Source organism: Canis lupus, chromosome 16, assembly GCF_011100685.1.
Source record: "Canis lupus familiaris isolate Mischka breed German Shepherd chromosome 16, alternate assembly UU_Cfam_GSD_1.0, whole genome shotgun sequence".
NCBI lineage: Eukaryota > Metazoa > Chordata > Mammalia > Carnivora > Canidae > Canis > Canis lupus.
Window position 1 is genome coordinate 22,955,151 of NC_049237.1, and position 13,634 is coordinate 22,968,784.

General features: G+C 49.5%; 1 protein-coding gene across 27 annotated transcripts in view; it reads right to left on the reverse strand.

Annotated features, from left to right (window-relative positions):
- Positions 1 to 233: 233 nt before the first annotated feature.
- Positions 234 to 13,634, reverse strand: part of CSGALNACT1 (chondroitin sulfate N-acetylgalactosaminyltransferase 1) — a 327,304-nt gene continuing 313,903 nt past the window's right edge. For 26 of the 27 annotated variants that reach the window (XM_038559883.1, XM_038559873.1, XM_038559866.1 and 23 more), the window contains 3 exons: positions 13,124 to 13,218; positions 3,960 to 4,041; positions 234 to 2,149 (listed from right to left, as the gene is read on the reverse strand). In XM_038559883.1, coding sequence (XP_038415811.1) covers positions 1,866 to 2,149; positions 3,960 to 4,041; positions 13,124 to 13,218 — 461 coding nt within the window. In that variant the 3' untranslated portion in view covers positions 234 to 1,865. Of the gene's footprint in view, positions 2,150 to 3,959; positions 4,042 to 8,515; positions 8,927 to 13,123; positions 13,219 to 13,634 lie in introns of those variants that run through there. The other variant, XM_038559891.1, reaches the window with a different exon arrangement.

Here is a 13,634-nt window from a genome sequence, read left to right on the forward strand (position 1 = left end):
GGCAATGACTGCAGACATATTGATTGTCAATGTAGGTGAGAGATGCTCCTTGGATCTAGCAGGTGAAGGCCAGGGATGCTGCTAAATACCCTACAGTACACAGGGCAGCCCTGGCAACTATGAGGGATCTAGCCCATGGGGTCTGTTGCACCAGGGTTCAGAAATCCTGGTCTCTCCACATTAAAAAAGTTTTCCCAAAACTAAAGAAATGGCATTCTTATTCCAAGAAGAAATTATATCCACAAATCATATTTTATTAGCTGTCCAATGTTACCTTCCATTCATGTCCTGTGTTTTAATTAAATTTTACGAACTACCAGTACAAATCAATACAATGCATTTTTTTTTTTTTTTTTTTTTTTTACACACCAACAGCTTGAATGTTCTGGAAGCTTTTAAACAATGAGTTGACTGTGGGCAAACAGAAGGCAAGGAATCACAGATAATTAGCTCATGCATCTGGTGCTGGCTAATAAATAAATAATTTTCACATGAATGTAGAAATCACTCAATGTTAACTGTATTTTTAAAAAATAGTTGGAAACTGTAATAAAATGCCATTTTCAGAAGCATCTTGGCAGCTAAGTAGAACTGTTTAATTTAAAAAATATTTACTTTCCCGTAGATTGGGGTGGGTGAACATGTAGCAAAATCTCCCATCCCACTTGACTCTGGCAGATGGAGTGATCTTTCACAAAATACATTTTTCTGCATTTCTTTTCATAAAAGCCAGCAGCCAGGAAGAGCACCCTGCTTTGAAAAAAGATAGTTTGGTTCACACAGTATACTTTGGTTTATTTAAACAGGTAAGAACGTGGTCCCCAGTTCTCCTGAGGAGAAAATGTGTTTTCTGACTTTTGAATAAATCAAGATATTACCAGTCTGAATGAGGCTTTCTGTTAAGGGAAAACGTATATCTTTCTTTCCATCCAATGTTCAGTTGCTCCTCTTGGGAAATACTCTTCAGATAAAGTATCTCTAAGTCTCGATGTATCAGTAGCCCCATGCCACGACTTCCACCTGACATTCAGGGTCTGACGGGATCAGCATTTGGCATGTCCTTGGATATGGGGCTCAATCTGAACTAAAGTTTCTCACAATACAAGTATTTTCTTAAAGTATATAAAAATGTATGCTAACTTGTGCTATCTTAGTAAGGCTTGCAAATTGGTAATTAAATAAGCAGAATATAACTCATAAGCAAAAAAAAGGCATTTTTAAATAAAATTAAGAAACGAGGATGGTTAAAACTATAATAAAAAAAGATGAGCAGATTATTTTTGGTTAATCTTGGATGGAAATGACACAATAGTTTCTCTTTTTCTCTTTTTGAGTCCATTTGGTTTTGCTTAATATACTCACAAGGATCGCCAGGAGTGTATCTCCGAAGCTCACAAGGTCTCCTGATATGTCAGCATTTCCAGGCACGACAGCCCTACCCACGCAGTCATCACTCATAGGGGAGACATGTGCTTGCCTTTCATTTGAAAGAACTCCTTATAAAAAAAACTTTTTATAATTTGTGAATGTTTCAACGGGCACAAAAGATAATAGCTCTCACTCTGCTGTAAACACAAAACCTCCACGCAGTTAGGCTTGTAACCTCACAATCATCCTGCCTTTGTCAGACTCTGCACGGGATGCATTTGGGCTGCTCCTGCAGGCCAAGTGGGAGATTTTAATTCCTGTTGCGTTGAGCCAAATAGGCAGAGAGAAATCAGAGGCTCTCTCCCATCTCTTTTACTAATCAGTTGAACTTTTTTTTTTCTTTCCCTTGAGGGAAATCTTTTCTTTGTCACAGCCACATGTTCAGTGATCACAAAGGGAAAAAAGTACAAAACCTCCCTGGATCTATCCCTGGGAGTTCAGGTTTTTTTGCTACTCGTCTTCTGTTTGCGAAGGTGGGCCTCTATCTCGTGCCTGAAGACCAGCATCCCCAGCTGCCCGTGGGACGCCTCGTTCATGGCCTTGGACTGCATGCACATCTTGTACTGCTCGGGGGCCAGTTCGTCCACGCAGTGCTTCTCGTGCCACAGGTGGAAGAGCCCCCGCACAGGTGTACGCACCACAATCAGATTGCTGTGGAGATACTTGCGGTACAGGTGCACGTCCTCCCCGCCCCAGCCTCTGATGTCCAAGTCAAAGCCACCTGTGGGAGAGAGGACACCGCTGAGTCATGCTGCTCGGCCGCCTCCGACCTCTGTGCCCTTCCTGCCCCACACAGACATGGCCCTCATTGCGTGGTGCGGCAGTGTTTTAGGGGGCATGTGTCACTGCCCCTCTGAAATCTGCGGGTGTCCGTCTGCAAGGGAGAATTCAGACACCCCAAAGGGAAGGTTTCGCAGCGGCGGCCAGCACCCACTCCCGGATGCCACGAGGTCACAGACAGGCCTCCTGGCACCGCCTGCCTCCTAGGGCTGCCGGAACTGCCACGCAGTGGCCTGAGCCCCACAGTGGGCCCTGCTGCCGCCTTGCCAGCTTGAACCCTCCAAGACTTAAATGTAACTTTGACGAAAAGTGGTGAAGTTCCCCCAAATGCCTGTCATCACTGGTCCCACATGGCCCCCAGGCCACCCTCCTCTGCTCCAGGCCGCCCATCACCACCAGGCCGGAAGGGGGACCCATGCACAGGCCACCTGAGCCTGCCCATGGTTGGGCTCTGCACACAAGTGGCTGGTGGCCCCCGATGGCCGGCGGGCAGACAACAGAGTCAGGGGTCAGGAACGTGAGTCTCAGTTCGGCCAGGTCACCTCTCTTGAGCCACGGTTCCTTATCCTGGTGTGAACTAGACCTCATGCCCGAGCGAGCAGTCACGGAAGGGGAAGTGCTTGCTTCGTTGTAATGGGTTTCTTATCGGTATCATTACAGCTTGTTAAAGAGACGGTGCAAAAGTTAGATGCTTACAGATAAATACAAGATGCTAAGGGATGACTGGGGTCCAGACGTGACCCAGAGACTCTGAGGTGACAGCAATGGCTCATGGAGGGAGCCCACCATTCCCACATGTGTCAGCTGCCATGATGCCCCATCCTTAGGAAAATCCAGTTTATTCTAAATTCAAGTCTGATAAACATACATCATCACAAATGGATCTGTCCGTGCACACAGAGCACGGGAACACAGGGTTTCTCGAAACGGAAACCTGCTTTAAAAAGGAAGATGGGGCGGGGTGGTGGCAGTGTCCATGATCTGGGAGCCGGAGCTTCTTGACCCCATGCCAGCAGCCACCCTGAGCCTGAGCCCAGGACCAAAGCCTCTGGTGTGCAGAGTCACAATGTCACTCTGTCTCAAGGCACATGAGCAGGTGCCACTCTGAGGGACAGGAAGTGCTCTCATCCCACAGCCCCCACCTGCCGTGCTGTCCCCATGTCCTTTGGCCTCAACTGTGACCTAAGGGCCTTTCCTCTGGGCATTCTGGGAACGTGTGTGCATGGACAGTGACTATACGCTCAGCCGGAGCCTGAAGTAGCATCTGGAATTTTTGAAGGTTCAGCAGAGAGAAATTTGGATCTTTTCTGGTATGTGATTTTCCCAAATCTCCCACGTTGCCCTTATGTTTCTCAGTGGATCCTGCTACTGTGGAGGCCCAGAATGTTCTGCCTGGGAGGGACCAGAGCCAGAACTAGGTCAGAAGGAGGCTCGGGAGCGGGGTGGTGGCGGCCGGGGGAGCAGTTTGAAGTCATCTGTCTGTAGCAGCTGCCTTGCCCTCAGTCTGTGTGCCACATTTGGGGTGACTGGGAGGGTCTAGTGGAGATTAGAGGGGCTCAAGGTCACACACGCCCCAGCCTCCTCCTGGTCCAGACCCCAAGTCCACGACAAGAGCAACAGCCCTCTCTTGGGAAGTGGGTACACCCAGCATCGTGGGAACCCGCCCGGGGCCCTCCTGCCTACTCTGGGCTTCGGGCCTCGGCCTCCAGGTGGCAGCAGAGGTGCAGACGTGCTGCTCGGCGCCGTCTTACCTATATTGATGAAGTCCGAACGGTACTGACAGGTCATCCCAAAGCCAAAGTCTCGCCAAAATCCAGTTTCCTTCTTTATGACCTGCGGGGAAAACATGGTCATTCGGTCATTCAGGAGGGGTGGACAGAGGGGACCGTGATGGAGAGATGTCACAGAGCGGTGCCAGCGGTGCGAAGTGGGGAGCCCAGCGACAGCCCTGCGCGGGAAACGCTGGGCCCCAGGCCTTTCCGACAGCCAGGAACACCCTGAATGCAGCAGCTCCGAGATGGGCCCTGTGGTCCTTGGCACCTCTGCTTGGAAGGTTCCTAGGGTGTCGGCATGAACACACACACTCATGCTCACACTCACACTCAAAAACAAACCAGGAGAGCAAGCTTTTGAGCGGCACCATGGAAAAGCCACCTACGTGTCTGGCTCAGCAGCAGTACCAGAGAGAACAGGAGGCCTCGGCCCCTCACACAGGCCGGGTGGGAGCCAGCCAGGGCTTGGGAGGGAGGGAAGGCAAAGAGAACAGCCGGGGAGTCAGCTGCCCTGGCACAGGGGCACACATAGGACTCCCTTGGGAAATGCAAAGAAAACCTGAGAAGGCAGTGTGTTACTTGGGCTCTGCGACCTCTTGCTCCCTGAGGTAAAGGGCATCAGGAGTCCAGGTTCTGAAGAAAGGCTCTGTCCATTCATCTCTAAACTATTTTAAAACCAAACTGCTCCCAAGAGCATCTGTGGTGGTGCCAAGCTGCAGGGCTGCCAGGAGGCCATCCAAGCAGGGACGGTCTTCAGAGAGCGAGGCCGGGGCCTGCACAGCCTGTTACTCTGCAAAGAAATTTCCAATGCATTTGCTAAAGCAGCAAGACCTTTCCAAACTTTCCTTTAGTTTTTTGGCGGAGCTAATTCTGGGACTCATTCTGAGACTGTAATAGTTCTTTTTCACGATTCATTCTTGGGGTTAACATCGGTGCTTAGTGCAGAAAATCCCCTCCTGAGGGATGGGGAAGTGGGAGGGGGCCACAGCAGGTCCCCACCCACCAAGACTTTTCCATTTTCTGCCTGTGAGGTTTGGCTCCCTTTGCTCACTGCTCATCACAGACTGTGTAGCAGGGGAGGAGCACCAGCGTCTCCTCCCAACTTGCCCATGGACTGACTTTTCTGCTTCTGTCAGATCCCTCAATTCTTTGAGCCTCTACTTCCTTTCCTTTAAATGAGGTGGTTGAGGGGCGCCTGGGTGCCTCAGTCCGTTAAGCATCTGACTCCTGATTTCGGCTCAGGTCACGATCTTGGGGTCGTGGGATTGAGCCCCCTGCATGGGGCTCTGTGCTGGGCATAGAGCCTGCTTGAGATTCTTCTCCTTCTCCCCCTGCCCCTCCCCCCAAATAAAAATAAAAAATTAAGGGGTGCCTTGATGGCCCAGTTGGTTAAGCATTTGCCTCAGTTCAGGTCATGATCCCAGGGGCCAGGGATGGAGCCTAACAAGCAATCAGCTCCCTGCTCAGGAGGGAGTCTGCTTCTCCCTCTCCCTCTGCCCTTCCCCCACTCATGCTCTCTGTCACTCTCTTTCTCAAATAAAGCAATCAGTCAATCAACCAATCAATCAGGAGGTTGAACTAACCCTCCGCTAAGGTCTCTCCCAGCTCCCATCTATCCTCACTGCTCTTCCACGTTCCCGAAGCTTCTTCTCTCTACCACAGCCTCAACTGTCTTCCATAAATGGCTCGTGGCAGAGCTGTGAAATTAAAAATTCTTTTGCTTTGTAATCCATGAAACCATCTCCTCTTCACGACCACTCGCACCGAGTGAATACATACGCGTCAGGGTTTGGGGAAGGAAAATGAGGACCAAGAGAGATTTTGTCAGTGAGTCCCAGCAGATGTGTTCCAATTCCTCCTCAGAACAAAGGCCTGTTATACAATATCTCCCAAGTGACAAGGTAATTTCATTAGTATCAACTGGAAAGATTTTGCAGGGAAGGAAAGCTTGGGAAAATCTCCATTGAGTCATTTTTTAAAAAGAGTTTCTGGGGATCCCTGGGTGGCGCAGCGGTTTGGCGCCTGCCTTTGGCCCAGGGCGCGATCCTGGAGACCCGGGATCGAATCCCACGTCGGGCTCCCGGTGCATGGAGCCTGCTTCTCCCTCTGCCTGTGTCTCTGCCTCTCTCTCTCTCACTGTGTGACTATCATAAATAAATAAATAAATAAAAAAAATTAAAAAGAGTTTCTGTTTCATAGCAGGTACACACGGTTTCTGTTGCAGCTAATGGCTTAATATCCTTTCTGCTGGTCAGGATGAAGACCAGTCCTCTAAGCTTCTGGATAAACATGGAGTTAAGAGAAGTGCCAGTATCCCAACTTCAAGCATCTGGCTGAGGTCTGTATGGAATCTAAAAGAGGAAGGCCAGGGCTTGGGAAGAAAGACAAGAGGGGTGGCAAGAGGTGGTCGCCCCGCACCCAGGCTGTGGATGCAGCACCCAGCAAGGCTGGACAAGGTCAAGAGTGACCCTCACCTGGGACCAGCGGGACAGACACAAACTGATTTACCAGCTGGGGAATGCACTATATAAAAACTTCCTAACTGGTTGGCAAGCCTAAGAAAGCCACTATCTGAAATGCTCCTTGAAATTTAGCCATTGGTGGAAACCAATCTGATGGCACCCACAGCATATAACATCAGGGCAAGCCCGAGTTCACTCCTGACAGGCTTTACCCCCCACAGCTGTGTCACGTCACTGGCATCGTGCCCTCAACGAGTAGCCGAGCTGGGAGTGAGCGCTCTCAAATGTTTATCAGATCACAGCATGTTCCAATTTAAAACCCTGAAGGGGCTTTTATTGCATTCTCACTAATACAATTAGAATAAACCCAGAGAAAACCTCTGCCCTGTGAAGGTCCTACGTGACCAAAGCCCCGCCTGCCTCGTCCAGCTCACATCCCCTCACACAGTCTCCTTCTGTCCTGCCCCTTGGACACACCAGGCTGGCAGGTCTCTGAGGCTAGACACTTGCAGACCCCTTTCCTGGGTCACCTTTTCTTTGCTCACCAGTGGGCTCTGGTCCAACATCACTTGTTTAGAGCAGTCATCCCGGCCTCGTCAGCCAGGGTCGGCAGCCTGTACCTCCGTCACCACCATGTCACTCTCTATACTGTCACCTGCTTTATTCTCTCCATAACACAGCTTTCTGAAATTATCTGGTTGATGCATTTGTTTCCTCTCTTTTCTGTGTTCACCAACCACCACTGGTGAACATAAGCCCAGGGCCTTGGTCTGGTTGATTGCCTCCAGATCACTGTCAAGTACACATCAGGTACTCAATAAATGCTTCTCCAAGAGAGGATGAGGAGCAGTCTTAGGGCAGAGAGGGCTTCATGCCAGTGGAAACAGACATGGATCACATAAGGAGTTCTTGGGTGAGTCATGAGGGCCCAGGGATTTTGGTGGGAAAATTCAGAATCATGTGGCTTTGGACAAACGGACAAAAATGTTTTTGCCTTCCTGGGCTCTAAGCAGAGGGCTCTGCTGCTTAGAGCCTCCGCCCCAGGCACAAGAAGCTCCACTGCTCTATTCAAGCTTTGAAAAGATAAATATACACCAACAATGTTTACTACCACAGAGGAGGAAGAAACTCAGATAAAGATCATAAGTCAAAAGAAAAACATCTCCTTCTTTCCTGAATTTCACCGATCTGTTTTCAAGTGCTATCCTGACTCAACACAAGGTCTTTTGAGGACTAGCCTCCTCTCAAGTCTCTGCAGCCCCCTTCCCTCTCCACCTTAGATCTCAGCAGAGCACTGCAGGGCAGGAGCATAGCACAGCACAGAAGGACGGCTGTCAAGCCTGCTCTCCCACAGGAAGTTTCCAGACCCACACCTCTGTGGGTGATGCATGTGACGGGGCTGATTATTTTCTATTGGGACCAAAACACAAAGCACAGACCAGAGTCTCTCCCCAAAGATGTGGGAAGACGGCCACCCTGCAGCTGCAGGGGGACCCAGGAAGGCAGTCAGTGCCTGTCGGTTTAATGGTGCCGATGGTTTAATGGTGCAATCTGGGCCCTGAAATAAAATAAATAACAAATATTCAAGCAGAGTATTACCTGTAAATCAAAGAGAGCCTCCCAAGAGCCAAGGCTGTGTTTGCCCAGGCTCACACTCACGAGAAACACCTGTGGTATGTGGCCCTGCAGTCGGCAGGCCCCGCGCTCAGAGGCTTTCCTCCTGGGTTTAATGCTCTCGAAATGCTTAATAATTCCTGCACTGGGGCCCTGCACTTCCACTCTGTACTGGGCCACACGAATTATGCAGCCAGTCCTGCCTGCAAGCAGCAGCCACCCCGAGCTTCAGGCCTTCAGTGGCTGGGGTGGGTGCCCCCGACCCTGCATGATACTTCCCTTACCTGGGCACTGGGGGAGTCTGGATGGGGGTGCAGAGGTGGAATGACTGAGCCTGGACCAACACCAGGATTGCTGTAACCATTTCTATGTCTTGAGAAATAAAATACCGTGGAGGCACAGCTTTCATAGAATTGGTTTAAGAATGGACTTGAATGCCACCTCCTCCAAGATTCCTGTTAACCCACATTTTCCCACAAGGCCTCTTTTAATGGTATCTGCTTAAAAGAATAAGGTATCTTCTGGAGGGTATCATGCTGGGGGAGAACTGTCCAGGCTTCCTCATGTAGGACTCTATACCCACGGCTGGATTCCACTCTCCTGGAAGCACTCCAAGGCCTAAGAACACGTGGCTGCCACGCAGCATCGGCCTTGGTCCCGTCTTCATCACACAGGGCCACCTTTGCTTCCCAGTGTCTCACTCAGCAATCCCAGCAAGTGACCTACGCCTCAGTGCACAAGTTTTGTCTGTGGAACGAGCAGTCGTGCCCCTGCGCCTCACTGGTGGGTCCATGCAATAAGGCGGGCGCAGTGCTGGCTTCCGACGGGCTGCGGATGGCATGCATGACCACTTGTGGTACCCAGCGCTATCTGTGTAAGAGCAGACCAAAGGATGGACTCTGCTCAGTCAGCAAGTTTTAGAAATGTAAACCGAAATGCAGATTAGTGGTAACATACTTCCTGGAAGGGGCGGACAGGGGGAGGGTACCTGGACTCAAAGAGGGTGAGGACAGGACTCAGTGTGCCATGTGCACCCTGGACAGACAGGCACAAAGTCGCTGCACGGAAATGCTGGGTGGGGTGCACAGCAGGCTGAGAGGTCACACCCCCCAAGCCTCGGAGGGGGGGCGGTGGTGACAGGGCCTCACGGGGCAAGGCCAGGGCACAGACACAGGCCGGGCACGCACCAGGCAGAGAGGCCAGGGGTCTACTGAGCTGGCGCCATGCGCCAGGTGCTGGGGTTTGCAGACACATGCTCTGTCACTGGTTTCCAAGTCTATGTGGGGGGGCACTTAATACCAAGGAGCCATCAAGGCTGGCAGTGCTATGCTGGGGCCGGCAGGACCAGCTCCCAGACCTCACCCCACCTCGGTGTGCAGTGACATCGCTCTGGGCCTCCACCAGGCCACGGGGGGGTGGGGGGGGTGGAATCACTGGCAGCATGGAAACTGGCGAACACCTTGTATCAGGGCTTTGCCTCTCCTCTTTCCAGAGGGTGGGTGGTTAAACATTTACTAGCTGGCTTTAAGCCAGACAAGATGATTTAAAATGGGATTAATCTATGTTTTGGAAATATATCTCTGGCAGAGGGGGAAGGAAAGGCCGGGTGTCCGGGGAGGGAGAGGCTCTGCAGACAGAAGAGCTTGGTGGGTACCAGCACGAACCAGGTTGGAACCAGGAAAGTGGAATGTCTAAAGTTAATAATCATTTAAGTCAGAGAGAGTCAGTCCTTTCTCTCTGAGTCTTTCTACATAAAAACATCAGCAAGTTTTATCTCAGGTTTACAACTCAAAAAATTAAATGTTAGCATAAAATCCCATGATGTCACATACTTATTATTAATGGTCTATACTCAAAAGTAAAGAAACAACTAGTCTGAATGCCCTCCCCCCCCCCCCCCGCCCCCGAATGTGACTTCTGGCTTTAGTCTGAAGACAAAGTGTCACAGCAGTGCCCCTGACAGGCAGTGACCAGCACAGGGACTACTGAGGTCACACTCGCTGGGCTGCGCACACTTGTCTCGTGTTTGCATCAGTGAGTACTCTTCGTTATGGCTCCATTCTGGATCTGTGTTCTCCCTCCACCTCGACACTGATATTCCAGGGTGGCTCTCAAGAATATCTATAGATCTGGGCGCCTGGATGGCTCTGTTGGAGTGTCTGCCTTTGGCTCAGATCATGTTCCCAAGGTCCTGGGATCAAGTCCTGCTTCAGGCTCCCTGCTCCACGGAGGGCCTGCTTCTCCCTCTCCCTCTGCCTGCTGCTCCTCCTGCTTATGCTCTCTGTCAGATAAAATAAAATCTTAAAAAAAAAAAAAGAATATCTGCAGATCTCAGATCTTTCATGACTGAGTCAAAATGAACCTTTGGTAGGAAGTCTTTACTAACTTACCATGTCTAACCATCTTGTTTCAATGTATACCTTCTTAGCACCTACACATTGTTTCCATTAAATTAATTTCTGTAGCTTGATGTTCTCCTTTGGAATTTTTGTCAGATCATTTCCTTTATATTTCAGCCCTCATCTTGATCCTAAGCAAATCTGCTTCCACTGCAGTAGGGTAAGGAAATCTTGCTTTCAACCTGAGTTCTGCTACTAGCTGGTTGTATGATCTTGGGCGAGTCCATAAAAACAAGACAGTAAAGTGACCTCCCCAATCACTTCATACAAAACTGTTTCAGTTCCTCTGATTAATCCAGAACTTCCAATCTAGATCTCTGCAGGCAGCAAGTGCTCAAGAAATGGCTCATCCAATAACGAACATAATCAATACTTTCCTTGTAGATGGAGAACCCCCTGTGTCTCAGAGACAGCTACTGTGTTTCTCTGGACTAAGCCATCATGAACACTGAACCCTAACATATCAGATTTATGTGCTCTAGGAAAGCTCTAAGGTGTATTTGGAAGTAACTGTCAAAGCTGCAGGATAATTCAGAGGCTCTAGCTGTGGACATAGAGACCTCAGTTCTGTTTTGTTTTTAAAACTTATTTATTCATGAGAGAGGCAGAGACACAGGCAGAGGGAGAAGCAGGCTCCCTGCAGGACCCCGATGTGGGACTCGATCCTAGGACCCTGGGATCACTCCCTGAGCCAAAGGCAGATGCTCTCAATCGCTGAGACATCCAGGCATTCCTCAGTTGTTTCTGCTTGACTAGTAATTCTGGGGATCTCAGAAACTGGCTTAACCACATCACACGTCTAGCTTCCCTTTGCACCTGCTTCCCTGCAGGAATGGTAATAAAAGGATAAAACTTTTAAAGTGTGAAATGAAAAGAATTCCTTGCAAGCAAATAAGATCTTTATGAGTTTGAAGTCGAAACATTAATCATATTTGATGTCAAATGTAAAGAAGTACTTTATTTAAAACCAAAGGAACTTACATTCTGATTGGCTGAAAGAAAATAAATCCTATATTCTTTCTCCCCCTCCAGCCCTAATAGAAACTTACAACTCATGGAAAGGAAACAAGGTGGTCTGTGTCTTGACAGAAGTGATATCATCCTAAGGTAGACAAAAACTGATTCTTGGGGAATGGAAAACTCTGACGGTGCTGAGATATCCAGCACACATATACATATGGTTACGTGAACAGATCCTCGGTCTATCTGTGGTAGTGGAGTTTCACTGCAGGACGAGAGAGTTTTTGATCACGGTACTGGACAGCACAGGCCAAAGGGAAACCACGCTGGGATGGGTGAGGATTCAACCTCATTCAACCTCAGGGAACCCAAGCTAAACCTTCTAGAAAAGATCCCTATATCAGCCAGAGGTTAACTGGAAGACGGGGCTACAGAGAACAGGTTTTGCTACTTCTGGAACCTTAAGGACCAAATCAGTCTGCCAAAAGAATCTCAAAGAACACATGTTTTCAATGAAGTCAATTTACTCTCCCGTTGCACAGAAGCCTGAGAGACGGGGTTCCCTCACAGCTTCACGTTCGCACAGCGGATTTCCCTTCTGTACCCGAAGAGGTACTCAGTGGGAAGAAACATGGCTTTGCCTCAAGAGGAGACACAGACACTCAAAGTGATGAAGAGCAGACAACCCAAGGTCAGACGCCTCCTGACAGTCATCCTGAGCTGGAACGCAGCTTTAGACAAACCTAGTTGATACCTCTGCCGGGAAAGGTCAGAGTTCAAGTTGGGGATGACAACAATAATGGGGAATTTTGTCTCAGAAGGGCATTGCCTACCTGTGTTACAGAGACCCTCTTCTGGCTTTACCACACCTTCCCGTGGCCCACACTGCTTTCTCTGGACTCAGGGCCACCACCACCGCCACCACCAAGACCACTCGGCATACAGAGATCCTGGGGGGCTGTGTGGTCCCACTATCCACCACCTGTGCAGCCAAGATCTTTTTTTTTTTAAGATTTTATTTATTACAGACAGAGAGAGAGGCAGAGACATAGGCAGAGGGAGAAGCAGGCTCCCTGCAGGAGCCCAATGCGGAACTTGATCCCAGAACCCCAGGATCATGATCTGAGCTGAAGGCAGATGCTCAACCACTGGGCCATGCAGGCACCCACCAAGATTTCAGCACAGAAGCCCCTCCAATGTTCCTCTAGGAGCCACCTTGCTGGTGACCGTGCTCCAAAGTGGCTGCCATGTGTGGGGATGAGGGCACTTATGGGAAGGGTCCTGGATCTGGTCCTCACTCCTCCACTGATGTGCTCACTGGGTGACCTGCAGTGAGCCACCCCCTTCTGACTTCTGCTTCCTAGCTGTCACCTTTCTTACCTGGGAGGGTCTGTAATAACGAAGAAAAAATGTGCTGCATCCATAATGCGATAATACTAGTTTCTAAAAGCCATAGAAGAAAACTATGAAGGTGTGAAATTACCTTTCTGTAAGGTACTGTTCCTACTTATTTTCCACTTTTAAATATTACAAGCACTTTTAATCAACAAGACACTGGGACCAAAGGCCAGAACGTCTGCCAAATTTAAAAATTACTGTGGGAATCAATCCACAGATTTCCCCTCACCTTTACTCATGGTCAGGTGCCCCTGGTAATGAAAGACAGGGAAGCGAGCTGCACAAAGGCACCTGCGGGGTAATTACTCACCAGCTGCTGCTCCAGGGGAGGCACTGCATCGTGATGGCCATATATTATGCCAGGATTGTACTGACTGAAAAGGACCGGATAAAATACCTTCTTCCCTGCAAACCAGAAAACAAACATTCACTTAAAGCAAAGCTAGTAGGCTTGTTCACTCATATTCAGCTCTCTGATAATCCCAGATATTCGTATCCACTTTTTCTTTTCTTTTCACTCAGCCATAAAACAGATCTCAGCAGTCCTACACACCTCGACCACATGGGCAGACTCTCGGCTATCTGTAGCACAGAAGTGGCATGCAAAGTCCTGACAGATGGGGGCTCTGGGGAGCAACTGAGCTGCCCTGCCAGACATTAACCCATTAACTGCTGCCTTGTGGGATTCTGAAGGGTGGCCAGAAGGGCCAGGGTGACTTCACGCAGCAGTAGATTTAGGGACCCCAGGGCATTTGCTCTTTACCAGTTTACACCCAAGAGCATCAATGATTTAACAGTTGTTATCAGCTGAATACTAGCCT